We start from the raw sequence: 14,914 nt of genomic DNA on the forward strand, positions 1-14,914 counted from the left end.
AGTACCCTCCAAGCTCGTCATCAAGCTCGAGACCCTGGGTCTCGACCCCGCCCTGTGCAACTGGGTACTGGACTTCCTGACGGGCCGCCCCCAGGTGGTGAGGGTAGGCAACATCATCTCCACCCCGCTGATCCTCAACACTGGGGCCCCACAAGGGTGCGTTCTGAGCCCTCTCCTGTACTCCCTGTTCACCCACGACTGCGTGGCCACGCACGCCTCCAACTCAAACATCAAGTTTGCGTACGACACAACAGTGGTAGGCTTGATTACCAACAACGACGAGACGGCCTACAGGGAGGAGGTGAGGGCCCTCAGAGTGTGGTGTCAGGAAAATAACCTCACACTCAACGTCAACAAAACTAAGGAGATGATTGTGGACTTCAGGAAACAGCAGGGGGAACACCCCCCTATCCACATCGATGGAACAGTAGTGGAGAGGGTAGCAAGTTTTAAGTTCCTCGGCATACACATCACAGACAAACTGAATTGGTCCACCCACACAGACAGCATCGTGAAGAAGGCGCAGCAGCGCCTCTTCAACCTCAGGAGGCTGAAGAAATTTGGCTTGTCACCAAAAGCACTCACAAACTTCTACAGATGCACAATCGAGAGCATCCTGGCGGGCTGTATCACCGCCTGGTACGGCAACTGCTCCGCCCACAACCGTAAGGCTCTCCAGAGGGTAGTGAGGTCTGCACAACGCATCACCGGGGGCAAACTACCTGCCCTCCAGGACACCTACACCACCCGATGTTACAGGAAGGCCATAAAGATCATCAAGGACAACAACCACCCGAGCCACTGCCTGTTCACCCCGCTATCATCCAGAAGGCGAGGTCAGTACAGGTGCATCAAAGCTGGGACCGAGAGACTGAAAAACAGCTTCTATCTCAAGGCCATCAGACTGTTAAACAGCCACCACTAACATTGAGTGGCTGCTGCCAACACACTGACACTGACTCAACTCCAGCCACTTTAATAATGGGAATTGATGGGAAATTATATAAAATATATCACTAGCCATATTACTGCATCGTCGGAACTAGAAGCACAAGCATTTCGCTACACTCACATTAACATCTGCTAACCAAGTGTATGTGACAAATAAAATTAGATTTGATTTACCTTGTCAGCTCAGGGTTTGAACTTGCAACCTTCCGGTTACTAGTCCAACACTCTAACCACTAGGCTACCCTGCCGTCCCTATTTATCTATCTATCTATCTCTGTCTTTGTATCTCTCTCCTCTCTCTCTCTCTCTCTCTCTCTCTCTCTCTCTCTCTCTCTCTCTCTCTCTCTCTCTCTCTCTCTCTCTCTCTCTCTCTCTCTCTCTCTCTCTCTCTCTCTCTCTCTTCTCTCTCTTCTCTCTCTTCTCTCTCTTCTCTCTCTCTCTCTTCTCTCTCTTTTCTCTCTCTCTCTCTCTCTCTCTCTCTCTCTCTCTCTCTCTCTCTCTCTCTCTCTCTCTCTCTCTCTCTCTCTCTCTCTCTCTCTCTCTCTCTCTCTCTCTCTCTCTCTCTCTCTCTCTTCTCTCTCTCTCTCTCTCTCTCTCTCTCTCTCTCTCTCTCTCTCTCTCTCTCTCTCTCTCTCTCTCTCCTATCTCTATCTCCCTGTTTTTCTTCTCTCTCTCTCGCTCTTCTCTATAAACAATGACATTGTCCATCGTATTGAGATGAGTCTGGTTATGATTCAACATAATTCAGAAAGAAATGACAAAGCCATAAGAGCCTGACAACCGTCAAACAAAGCTTGTCTGTTTAGTCACTCTAGTGTTGTTTAGTGAGCTCTGGGGGTGAGGAGTAGTGAGCTCTGGGGGTGTGGTGTAGTGAGCTCTGGGGGTGAGGAGTAGTGAGCTCTGGGGTGTGGTGTAGTGAGCTCTGGGGGTGAGGAGTAGTGAGCTCTGGGGGTGTGGTGTAGTGAGCTCTGGGGGTGAGGCGTAGTGAGCTCTGGGGGTGTGGCGTAGTGAGCTCTGGGGGTGAGGAGTAGTGAGCTCTGGGGGTGTGGTGTAGTGAGCTCTGGGGGTGAGGAGTAGTGAGCTCTGGGGGTGAGGAGTAGTGAGCTCTGGGGGTGAGGCGTAGTGAGCTCTGGAGGTGAGGAGTAGTGAGCTCTGGGGGTGAGGAGTAGTGAGCTCTGGAGGTGAGGAGTAGTGAGCTCTGGGGGTGTGGCGTAGTGAGCTCTGGGGGTGTGGCGTAGTGAGCTCTGGAGGTGTGGTGTAGTGAGCTCTGGGGGTGAGGAGTAGTGAGCTCTGGGGGTGAGGAGTAGTGAGCTCTGGGGGTGAGGAGTAGTGAGCTCTGGGGATGAGGAGTAGTGAGCTCTGGAGGTGTGGTGTAGTGAGCTCTGGGGGTGTGGTGTAGTGAGCTCTGGGGGTGAGGAGTAGTGAGCTCTGGGGGTGAGGAGTAGTGAGCTCTGGGGGTGAGGAGTAGTGAGCTCTGGGGGTGTGGCGTAGTGAGCTCTGGGGGTGAGGAGTAGTGAGCTCTGGGGGTGAGGAGTAGTGAACTCTGGAGGTGTGGTGTAGTGAGCTCTGGGGGTGTGGTGTAGTGAGCTCTGGGGGTGAGGAGTAGTGAGCTCTGGGGGTGAGGAGTAGTGAGCTCTGGAGGTGTGGTGTAGTGAGCTCTGGGGGTGTGGCGTAGTGAGCTCTGGGGGTGAGGAGTAGTGAGCTCTGGGGGTGAGGAGTAGTGAGCTCTGGGGGTGAGGCGTAGTGAGCTCTGGGGATGTGGTGTAGTGAGCTCTGGGGGTGAGGAGTAGTGAGCTCTGGGGGTGAGGAGTAGTGAGCTCTGGAGGTGTGGTGTAGTGAGCTCTGGGGGTGTGGTGTAGTGAGCTCTGGGGGTGAGGAGTAGTGAGCTCTGGGGGTGTGGTGTAGTGAGCTCTGGGGGTGAGGAGTAGTGAGCTCTGGGGGTGAGGAGTAGTGAGCTCTGGGGGTGTGGTGTAGTGAGCTCTGGGGGTGTGGTGTAGTGAGCTCTGGGGGTGAGGCGTAGTGAGCTCTGGAGGTGTGGTGTAGTGAGCTCTGGGGGTGTGGTGTAGTGAGCTCTGGGGGTGTGGTGTAGTGAGCTCTGGGGGTGTGGTGTAGTGAGCTCTGGGGGTGTGGTGTAGTGAGCTCTGGGGGTGAGGAGTAGTGAGCTCTGGGGGTGTGGTATAGTGAGCTCTGGGGGTGTGATGTAGTGAGCTCTGGGGGTGTGGTGTAGTGAGCTCTGGGGGTGTGGTGTAGTGAGCTCTGGGGGTGTGGTGTAGTGAGCTCTCTCTAATATTTATTAATATTCTGTTTCTTCTCTCCTATCTTCCTGCAATCGGTGCGCCTCATCTCGTTGTCTTGTCTCCTCCATCCTAATATTCTGTTTCTTCTCTCCTATCTTCCAGGAATCGATGCGCCTCATCTCGTTGTCTTGCCTCCTCCATCCTAATATTCTGTTTCTTCTCTCCTACCTTCCAGGAATCGGTACGCCTCATCTCGTTGTCTTGTCTCCTCCATCCTAATATTCTGTTTCTTCTCTCCTATCTTCCTGCAATCGGTGCGCCTCATCTCGTTGTCTTGTCTCCTCCATCCTAATATTCTGTTTCTTCTCTCCTATCTTCCAGGAATCGATGCGCCTCATCTCGTTGTCTTGCCTCCTCCATCCTAATATTCTGTTTCTTCTCTCCTACCTTCCAGGAATCGGTACGCCTCATCTCGTTGTCTTGTCTCCTCCATCCTAATATTCTGTTTCTTCTCTCCTATCTTCCTGCAATCGGTGCGCCTCATCTCGTTGTCTTGTCTCCTCCATCCTAATATTCTGTTTCTTCTCTCCTATCTTCCAGGAATCGATGCGCCTCATCTCGTTGTCTTGCCTCCTCCATCCTAATATTCTGTTTCTTCTCTCCTACCTTCCAGGAATCGGTACGCCTCATCTCGTTGTCTTGTCTCCTCCATCCTAATATTCTGTTTCTTCTCTCCTATCTTCCAGGAATCGATGCGCCTCATCTCGTTGTCTTGCCTCCTCCATCCTAATATTCTGTTTCTTCTCTCCTATCTTCCAGGAATCGGTGCGCCTCATCTCGTTGTCTTGTCTCCTCCATCCTAATATTCTGTTTCTTCTCTCCTACCTTCCAGGAATCGGTACGCCTCATCTCGTTGTCTTGTCTCCTCCATCCTAATATTCTGTTTCTTCTCTCCTATCTTCCAGGAATCTGTGCGCCTCATCTCGTTGTCTTGTCTCCTCCATCCTAATATTCTGTTTCTTCTCTCCTACCTTCCAGGAATCGGTGCGCCTCATCTCGTTGTGTAACCGTCTCTCTCGCTCCTTCCTGTCTAGAAGCAACATCAGTGTGGCTCGCAGTGATGACACGCTGGTAAGAACAACCCCTGTCTTAGACACACACACACACACATTCATATAGATGCACAAAATCACACCCACTGGTAAGATCTGAGACAACTCTATTCCACCCTGTTCCCTATGTGGTGGTGCGTTTAGTCAGATCCTTATGAAGTACCATGTAAAAGTATAGAGAACCCCCCTCTCTGTCTGTCCCTCCCCACCCCCTCTCTGTCTTTTCCTCCCCACCCCCTCTGTCTTTTCCTCCCCACCCCCCTCTCTGTCTTTTCCTCCCCACCCCCTCTCTGTCTTTTCCTCCCCACCCCCTCTCTGTCTTTTCCTCCCCACCCCCCTCTCTGTCTTTTCCTCCCCACCCCCCTCTCTGTCTTTTCCTCCCCACCCCCCTCTGTGTCTTTTCCTCCCCACCCCCCTCTCTGTCTTTTCCTCCCCACCCCCCTCTCTGTCTTTTCCTCCCCACCCCCTCTCTGTCTTTTCCTCCCCACCCCCTCTCTGTCTTTTCCTCCCCACCCCCTCTCCGTCTGTCTGTCTGTCTGTCTGTCTGTCTGTCTGTCTGTCTGTCTGTCTGTCTGTCTGTCTGTCTGTCTGTCTGTCTGTCTTTCCCTCCCCACCCCCTCTCTGTCTCTCTGTCTGTTCCTCCCCACCCCCCTCTCTGTCTGTCTGTCTGTCCCTCCCCACCCCCTCTCTGTCTGTCTGTCTGTCTGTCTATCCCTCCCCACCCCCTCTCTGTCCCCACCCCCTCTCTGTCTGTCTGTCTGTCTGTCTGTCTGTCTGTCTGTCTGTCTATCCCTCCCCACCCCCTCTCTGTCCCCACCCCCCTCTCTGTCTGTCTGTCTGTCTGTCTGTCTATCCCTCCCCACCCCCTCTCTGTCCCCACCCCCTCTCTGTCTGTCTGTCTGTCTGTCTGTCTGTCTGTCTGTCTATCCCTCCCCACCCCCTCTCTGTCCCCACCCCCTCTCTGTCTGTCTGTCTATCCCTCCCCACCCCCCTCTCTGTCTGTCTGTCTATCCCTCCCCACCCCCTCTGTCTGTCTGTCTGTCCCTCCCCACCCCCTCTCTGTCTGTCTGTCTATCCCTCCCCACCCCCCTCTCTGTCTGTCTGTCTATCACTCCCCACCCCCCTCTCTGTCTGTCTATCCCTCCCCACCCCCTCTCTGTCCCCACCCCCCTCTCTGTCTGTCTGTCTATCCCTCTCCACCCCCTCTCTGTCTGTCTGTCTATCCCTCCCCACCCCCTCTCTGTCTGTCTGTCTGTCTGTCTGTCTGTCTGTCTGTCTGTCTGTCTGTCTATCCCTCCCCACCCCCTCTCTGTCTGTCTGTCTGTCCCTCCCCACCCCCTCTCTGTCTGTCTGTCTGTCTATCCCTCCCCACCCCCTCTCTGTCTGTCTGTCTATCCCTCCCCACCCCCTCTCTGTCTGTCTGTCTATCCCTCCCCACCCCCCTCTCTGTCTGTCTGTCTTTCCCTCCCCACCCCCTCTCTGTCTCTCTGTCTCTCTGTCTCTCTGTCTCTCTGTCTGTCTGTCTGTCTGTCTGTCTGTCTGTCTGTCTGTCTGTCTGTCTGTCTGTCTGTCTGTCTGTCTGTCTGTCTGTCTGTCTGTCTGTCTGTCTGTCTGTCTGTCTGTCCCTCCCCACCCCCTCTCTGTCTGTCTGTCTGTCCCTCCCCACCCCCTCTCTGTCTCTCTGTCTTTCCCTCCCCACCCCCTCTGTCTCTCTGTCTTTCCCGCCCCACCCCCCTCTCTGTCTCTCTGTCTTTCCCTCCCCACCCCCTCTCTGTCTGTCCCTCCCCACCCCCCCTCTCTGTCTGTCTGTCCCTCCCCACCCCCTCTCTGTCTGTCCCTCCCCACCCCCTCTCTGTCTGTCCCTCCCCACCCCCTCTCTGTCTGTCTGTCCCTCCCCACCCCCCTCTCTGTCTGTCTGTCCCTCCCCACCCCCCTCTCTGTCTTTTCCTCCCCACCCCCTCTGTCTTTTCCTCCCCACCCCCTCTCTGTCTGTCCCTCCCCACCCCCACTCTGTCTGTCCCTCCCCACCCCCCTCTCTGTCTTTCCCTCCACACCCCCTCTCCGTCTTTCCCTCCACACCCCCTCTCCGTCTGTCCCTCCACACCCCCTCTCCGTCTGTCCCTCCCCACCCCCTCTCCGTCTGTCCCTCTCCACCCCCCTCTCCGTCTGTCCCTCCCCACCCCCTCTCCGTCTGTCCCTCCCCACCCCCTCTCCGTCTGTCCCTCCCCACCCCCTCTCTGTCTGTCTGTCTGTCCCTCCCCACCCCCCTCTCTGTCTCTCTGTCTTTCCCTCCCCACCCCCCTCTGTCTCTCTGTCTTTCCCGCCCCACCCCCTCTCTGTCTCTCTGTCTTTCCCTCCCCACCCCCTCTCTGTCTGTCCCTCCCCACCCCCTCTCTGTCTGTCTGTCCCTCCCCACCCCCTCTCTGTCTGTGTCTCCCCACCCCCTCTCTGTCTGTCTGTCCCTCCCCACCCCCTCTCTGTCTGTCTGTCCCTCCCCACCCCCTCTCTCTGTCTGTCTGTCCCTCCCCACCCCCCTCTCTGTCTTTTCCTCCCCACCCCCTCTGTCTTTTCCTCCCCACCCCCTCTCTGTCTGTCCCTCCCCACCCCCACTCTGTCTGTCCCTCCCCACCCCCTCTCTGTCTTTCCCTCCACACCCCCTCTCCGTCTTTCCCTCCACACCCCCTCTCCGTCTGTCCCTCCACACCCCCTCTCCGTCTGTCCCTCCCCACCCCCCTCTCCGTCTGTCCCTCTCCACCCCCTCTCCGTCTGTCCCTCCCCACCCCCTCTCCGTCTGTCCCTCCCCACCCCCTCTCCGTCTGTCCCTCCCCACCCCCCTCTCCGTCTGTCCCTCCCCACCCCCTCTCGGTCTGTCCCTCCCCCCCCACCCCCTCTCCGTCTGTCCCTCCCCACCCCCTCTCGGTCTGTCCCTCCCCACCCCCTCTCCGTCTGTCCCTCTCCACCCCCCTCTCGGCCTGTCCCTCCCCACCCCCCTCTCCGTCTGTCCCTCCCCACCCCCCTCAGTCTGTCCCTCTCCACCCCCTCTCAGTCTGTCCCTCCCCACCCCCTCTCAGTCTGTCCCTCCCCACCCCCTCTCCGTCTGTCCCTCCCCACCCCCCTCTCCGTCTGTCCCTCCCCAGTACAGAACTTGTTTTAAGGGACTTGATTCAGGGTCACATCCAGCTGTTACTATAACACTATAATATCCCTGTTACCTGAGCCTGTGGCATGATACCATACACCTGATGGAAACATAATAACCCCCTTTGGTGTGTCAATAGGATGAGGAAGACTCCTTCGTGATGAAGGCTATAATCCATGCAATAAACGACAACAACGTACCTGGCCTGCAGCATCTTCTGACCTCACTGACCAGCTATGACCTTAACCAGCCCAACAAGGTGAGAACACAGCTCTGTCTCTCTCTGGGGGTGTGTGTGTGTGTGTTTGTTAACTAATGTAATAATGTATCTATCTAGTCATCTATCTAATCATCTATCTCGTCATCTATCTCGTCAGCTATCTCATCATCTATCTCGTCATCTATCTAATCATCTATCTAGTCATCTATCTAATCATCTATCTAGTCATCTATCTAGTCATCTAATCATCTATCTAGTCATCTATCTAGTCATCTATCTAATCATCTATCTAATCATCTATCTAATCATCTATCTAATCATCTATCTAATCATCTATCTAGTCATCTATCTAGTCATCTATCTAGTCATCTATCTAGTCATCTATCTAGTCATCTATCTAGTCATCTATCTAGTCATCTATCTAGTCATCTAATCATCTATCTAGTCATCTATCTAATCATCTATCTAGTCATCTATCTAGTCATCTATCTAGTCATCTATCTAGTCATCTAATCATCTATCTAGTCATCTATCTAGTCATCTATCTAATCATCTATCTAGTCATCTATCTAATCATCTATCTAATCATCTATCTAATCATCTATCTAGTCATCTATCTAGTCATCTAATCATCTATCTAATCATCTATCTAGTCATCTATCTAGTCATCTATCTAGTCATCTATCTAGTCATCTATCTAATCATCTATCTAATCATCTATCTAGTCATCTATCTAGTCTATCTAATCATCTATCTAATCATCTATCTAATCATCTATCTAATCATCTATCTAATCATCTATCTAATCATCTATCTAGTCATCTATCTAATCATCTATCTAGTCATCTATCTAATCATCTATCTAATCATCTATCTAGTCATCTATCTAGTCATCTATCTAATCATCTATCTAATCATCTATCTAATCATCTATCTAATCATCTATCTAATCATCTATCTAGTCATCTATCTATCTAATCATCTATCTAGTCATCTATCTAGTCATCTATCTAGTCATCTATCTAGTCATCTATCTAATCATCTATCTAATCATCTATCTAATCATCTATCTAATCATCTATCTAATCATCTATCTAGTCATCTAATCATCTATCTAGTCATCTATCTAGTCATCTATCTAGTCATCTATCTAGTCATCTATCTAGTCATCTATCTAGTCATCTATCTATCTAATCATCTATCTAGTCATCTATCTAGTCATCTATCTAGTCATCTATCTAGTCATCTATCTAGTCATCTATCTAGTCATCTATCTAGTCATCTATCTAGTCATCTATCTATCTAGTCATCTATCTAGTCATCTATCTAGTCATCTATCTAGTCATCTATCTAATCATCTATCTAGTCATCTATCTAATCATCTATCTAATCATCTATCTAATCATCTATCTAATCATCTATCTAATCATCTATCTAGTCATCTATCTAGTCATCTATCTAATCATCTATCTAGTCATCTATCTATCTATCTATCATCTATCTAATCATCTATCTAGTCATCTATCTAGTCATCTATCTAATCATCTATCTAATCATCTATCTAATCATCTATCTAATCATCTATCTAGTCATCTATCTAGTCATCTATCTAGTCATCTATCTAGTCATCTATCTAGTCATCTATCTAATCATCTATCTAATCATCTATCTAATCATCTATCTAATCATCTATCTAATCATCTATCTAGTCATCTATCTAGTCATCTATCTAGTCATCTATCTAGTCATCTATCTAATCATCTATCTAGTCATCTATCTAGTCATCTATCTAGTCATCTATCTAGTCATCTATCTAATCATCTATCTAATCATCTATCTAATCATCTATCTAATCATCTATCTAGTCATCTATCTAGTCATCTATCTAATCATCTATCTAATCATCTATCTAGTCATCTAATCATCTATCTAATCATCTATCTAATCATCTATCTAGTCATCTATCTAGTCATCTTTCTAATCATCTATCTAATCATCTATCTAGTCATCTAATCATCTATCTAATCATCTATCTAGTCATCTATCTAGTCATCTATCTAGTCATCTATCTAATCATCTATCTAATCATCTATCTAATCATCTATCTAGTCATCTATCTAGTCATCTATCTAATCATCTATCTAGTCATCTATCTAGTCATCTATCTAATCATCTATCTAGTCATCTATCTAATCATCTATCTAATCATCTATCTAATCATCTATCTAGTCATCTATCTAGTCATCTATCTAGTCATCTATCTAGTCATCTATCTAGTCATCTATCTAGTCATCTATCTAGTCATCTATCTAGTCATCATCTCATCTAAGTCATCGAATCATCTAGTCATCTATCTAGTCATCTATCTAGTCATCTATCTAGTCATCTAATCATCTATCTAATCATCTATCTAGTCATCTATCTAGTCATCTATCTAGTCATCTATCTAGTCATCTATCTAATCATCTATCTAGTCATCTATCTAGTCATCTATCTAGTCATCTATCTAGTCATCTATCTAGTCATCTATCTAGTCATCTATCTAGTCATCTATCTAGTCATCTATCTAGTCATCTATCTAATCATCTATCTAATCATCTATCTAGTCATCTAATCATCTATCTAGTCATCTATCTAGTCATCTATCTAGTCATCTATCTAGTCATCTATCTAGTCATCTATCTAATCATCTATCTAGTCATCTATCTAGTCATCTATCTAGTCATCTATCTATCATCTATCTAATCATCTATCTAGTCATCTATCTAGTCATCTATCTAGTCATCTATCTAATCATCTATCTAATCATCTATCTAATCATCTATCTAGTCATCTATCTAGTCATCTATCTAGTCATCTATCTAGTCATCTATCTCGTCATCTATCTAGTCATCTATCTCGTCATCTAATCATCTATCTAGTCATCTATCTAGTCATCTATCTAGTCATCTATCTAATCATCTATCTAGTCATCTATCTAGTCATCTATCTAGTCATCTATCTAGTCATCTATCTAATCATCTATCTAATCATCTATCTAATCATCTATCTAGTCATCTATCTAATCATCTATCTAGTCATCTATCTAGTCATCTATCTAGTCATCTATCTAGTCATCTATCTAGTCATCTATCTAGTCATCTAATCATCTATCTAGTCATCTATCTAGTCATCTATCTAGTCATCTAATCATCTATCTAGTCATCTATCTAGTCATCTATCTAGTCATCTATCTAGTCATCTATCTCGTCATCTATCTCGTCATCTATCTAGTCATCTATCTAGTCATCTATCTAGTCATCTATCTATCTATCTAGTCATCTATCTAGTCATCTATCTAGTCATCTATCTAGTCATCTATCTAGTCATCTATCTATTCATCTAATCATCTATCTAGTCATCTATCTCGTCATCTATCTATTCATCTATCTAGTCATCTATCTAGTCATCTATCTAGTCATCTATCTAGTCATCTATCTAGTCATCTATCTCGTCATCTATCTAGTCATCTATCTAGTCATCTATCTAGTCATCTATCTAATTATCTATCTAGTCATCTATCTAGTCATCTATCTAGTCATCTATCTCGTCATCTATCTCGTCATCTATCTCGTCATCTATCTAATTATCTATCTAGTCATCTATCTCATCATCTATCTATCATCATCTATCTAATCATCTATCTATCTATCTATCATCTATCTATCAATCATCTATCTAGTCATCTATCTCGCTATCTAGTCATCTATCTAGTCATCTATCTCATCTATCTATCATCTATCTATCTATCTATCATCTATCTATCATCTATCTCGTCATCTATCTAGTCATCTATCTATCTATCTATCTAATCATCTATCTCGTCATCTATCTAGTCATCTATCTCGTCATCTATCTCGTCATCTATCTAGTCATCTATCTAATTATCTATCTAGTCATCTATCTAGTCATCTATCTAGTCATCTATCTCGTCATCTATCTCGTCATCTATCTAATCATCTATCTAATCATCTATCTAATCATCTATCTAATCATCTATCTAATCATCTATCTAATCATCTATCTAATCATCTATCTAGTCATCTATCTAGTCATCTATCTAGTCATCTATCTAGTCATCCCACTAACAGTCTGTCTGATCTTTTCTCCAGCTCTCAGCAGAACACCTTGTTTAGGAATCAGTCTCTACTATCATACTAACCCTGACTTCTCTGGTCTGCTCAGAACACCTTGTTAAGGAATCAGTCTCTACTATCATACTAACCCTGACTTCTCTGGTCTGCTCAGAACACCGTGTGTGTGTACATTATAATGTATGTACATTCACTGATCCCATGTTAACATGTGTGTGTGGGTAGAACGGGACTCCCCCCCTCCTGATTGCAGCAGGCTGTGGGAACATTCAGATCATCGATGTGCTGATGGGGAAAGGAGCTGAGATACAGGCTCACGACAAGGTACACACACTACCACGACAAGGTACACACACTACCACGACAAGGTACACACACTACCACGACAAGGTGCACACACACACTACCACGACAAGGTACACACACTACCACGACAAGGTCCACACACTACCACGACAAGGTACACACACTACCACGACAAGGTGCACACACACACTACCACAACAAGGTACACACACCACCACGACAAGGTACACACACCACCACGACAAGGTCCACACACTACCACGACAAGGTCCACACACTACCACGACAAGGTACACACACTACCACGACAAGGTGCACACACACACTACCACGACAAGGTACACACACTACCACGACAAGGTACAGACAGACACTACCACGACAAGGTACAGACAGACACTACCACGACAAGGTACAGACAGACACTACCACGACAAGGTACAGACAGACACTACCACGACAAGGTACACACACACACTACCACGACAAGGTACACACACTACCACGACAAGGTACACACACTACCACGACAAGGTACACACACTACCACGACAAGGTACACACACTACCACGACAAGGTACACACACTACCACGACAAGGTACACACACTACCACGACAAGGTCCACACACTAACACGACAAGGTCCACACACTAACACGACAAGGTACACACACTACCACGACAAGGTGCACACACACACTACCACGACAAGGTACACACACTACCACGACAAGGTGCACACACACACTACCACGACAAGGTACACACACTACCACGACAAGGTACACACACTACCACGACAAGGTCCACACACTACCACGACAAGGTCCACACACTACCACGACAAGGTCCACACACTACCACGACAAGGTACACACACTACCACGACAAGGTACACACACACTACCACGACAAGGTACACACACTACCACGACAAGGTACACACACACACTACCACGACAAGGTACACACACTACCACGACAAGGTACAGACAGACACTACCACGACAAGGTACAGACAGACACTACCACGACAAGGTACACACACACACTACCACGACAAGGTACAGACAGACAGGACTCACACACAGTCGACTTCTTAATTTGGGCTTCATTTTAATGACACTCAAGAATACAAAAATGTGATACACTACTGTTCAATAGTTTGGTGTCACTTAGTAATGCCCACATTTCTGTCCATTAAAATAACATCAAATTGATCAGAAATACAGTGGAGACATTGTTAATGTTGTAAATGACTATTGTAGCTGGATTTTTATGGAATATCTAGATAGGCGAACAGAGGCCCATTATCAGCAACCATCACTCCTGTGTCCCAATGGCACGTTGTGTTTATCATTTTAAAAAGCTAATTGATCATGAGAAAACCCTTTCACAATTATGTTAGCACAGCTGAAAACTGTTGTCCTGATTAAAGAAGCAATAAAACTGGCCTTCTTTAGACTAGTGGAGTATCTGGAGCATCAGCATTTGTGGGTTCGAATACAGGCTCAACATGGCCACAATTCCTCAACAGGCAGCTTCATTAAATAGTACCCGCAAAACACCAGTCTCAACGTCAAGAGTGAAGAGGCGACTGCGGGATGTTGGCCTTCTAGGCAGAGTTGCAAAGAAAAAGCCATATCTCAGACTGGCCAATAAAAATAAAAGATTAAGATGGGCAAAAGAACACAGACACTGGACGGAGGAACTCTGCCTAGAAGGCCAGCATCCCGGTGTTGCCTCTTCACTATTGACGTTGAGACTGGACAGAGGAACTCTGCCTAGAAGGCCAGCATCTCGGAGTCACCTCTTCACTGTTGACGTTGAGACTGGACAGAGGAACTCTGCCTAGAAGGCCAGCATCCCGGAGTCTCCTCTTCACTGTTGACGTTGAGACTGGACAGAGGAACTCTGCCTAGAAGGCCAGCATCCCGGAGTCTCCTCTTCACTGTTGACGTTGAGACTGGACAGAGCAACTCTGCCTAGAAGGCCAGCATCCCGGAGTCACCTCTTCACTGTTGACGTTGAGACTGGACAGAGGAAATCTGCCTAGAAGGCCAGCATCCCGGAGTCTCCTCTTCACTGTTGACGTTGAGACTGGACAGAGGAACTCTGCCTAGAAGGCCAGCATCTCGGAGTCGCCTCTTCACTGTTAACGTTGAGACTGGACAGAAGAACTCTGCCTAGAAGGCCAGCATCCCGGAGTCTCCTCTTCACTGTTGACGTTGAGACTGGACAGAGGAACTCTGCCTAGAAGGCCAGCATCCCGGAGTCTCCTCTTCACTGTTGACGTTGAGACTGGACAGAAGAACTCTGCCTAGAAGGCCAGCATCTCGGAGTCGCCTCTTCACTGTTAACGTTGAGACTGGACAGAAGAACTCTGCCTAGAAGGCCAGCATCCCGGAGTCTCCTCTTCACTGTTGACGTTGAGACTGGTGTTTTGTGGGTACTATTTAATGATGCTGCCAGTTGAGGACTTGTGAGGCGTCTGTTTCTCAAACTAGACACTCTAATGTACTTGTCCTCTTGCTCAGTTGTGCACCGGGGCCTCCTCTTTTCTATTCTGGTTAGAGCCAGTTTGTGCTGTTCTGTGAAGGGAGTAATATACAGCGTTGTACGAGATCTTCAGTTTCTTGGCAATTTATCGCATAGAATAGCCTTCATTTCTCAGAACAAGAATAGACTGACGAGTTTCAGAAGAAAGTACTTTGTTTTTGGACATTTTGAGCCTGTAATCGAACCCACAAATTCTGATACTCAACCAGGTTGAAGAAGGCCAGTATTATTGCTTCTTTAATCAGAACAACAGTT

General features: G+C 47.5%; 1 protein-coding gene across 1 annotated transcript in view; it reads left to right on the forward strand.

Moving 5' to 3' along the window:
- The window catches only part of dapk1 (death-associated protein kinase 1), a 244,153-nt gene that overhangs the window by 120,806 nt on the left and 108,433 nt on the right, over window positions 1-14,914 (forward strand). The window contains 3 exon segments of the mRNA XM_046351536.1: window positions 4,227-4,319; window positions 7,579-7,698; window positions 12,018-12,116. Coding sequence (XP_046207492.1) covers window positions 4,227-4,319; window positions 7,579-7,698; window positions 12,018-12,116 — 312 coding nt within the window.

The sequence above is a fragment of the Oncorhynchus gorbuscha genome, linkage group LG05 (genome assembly GCF_021184085.1).
Source record: "Oncorhynchus gorbuscha isolate QuinsamMale2020 ecotype Even-year linkage group LG05, OgorEven_v1.0, whole genome shotgun sequence".
Classification (NCBI taxonomy): domain Eukaryota; kingdom Metazoa; phylum Chordata; class Actinopteri; order Salmoniformes; family Salmonidae; genus Oncorhynchus; species Oncorhynchus gorbuscha.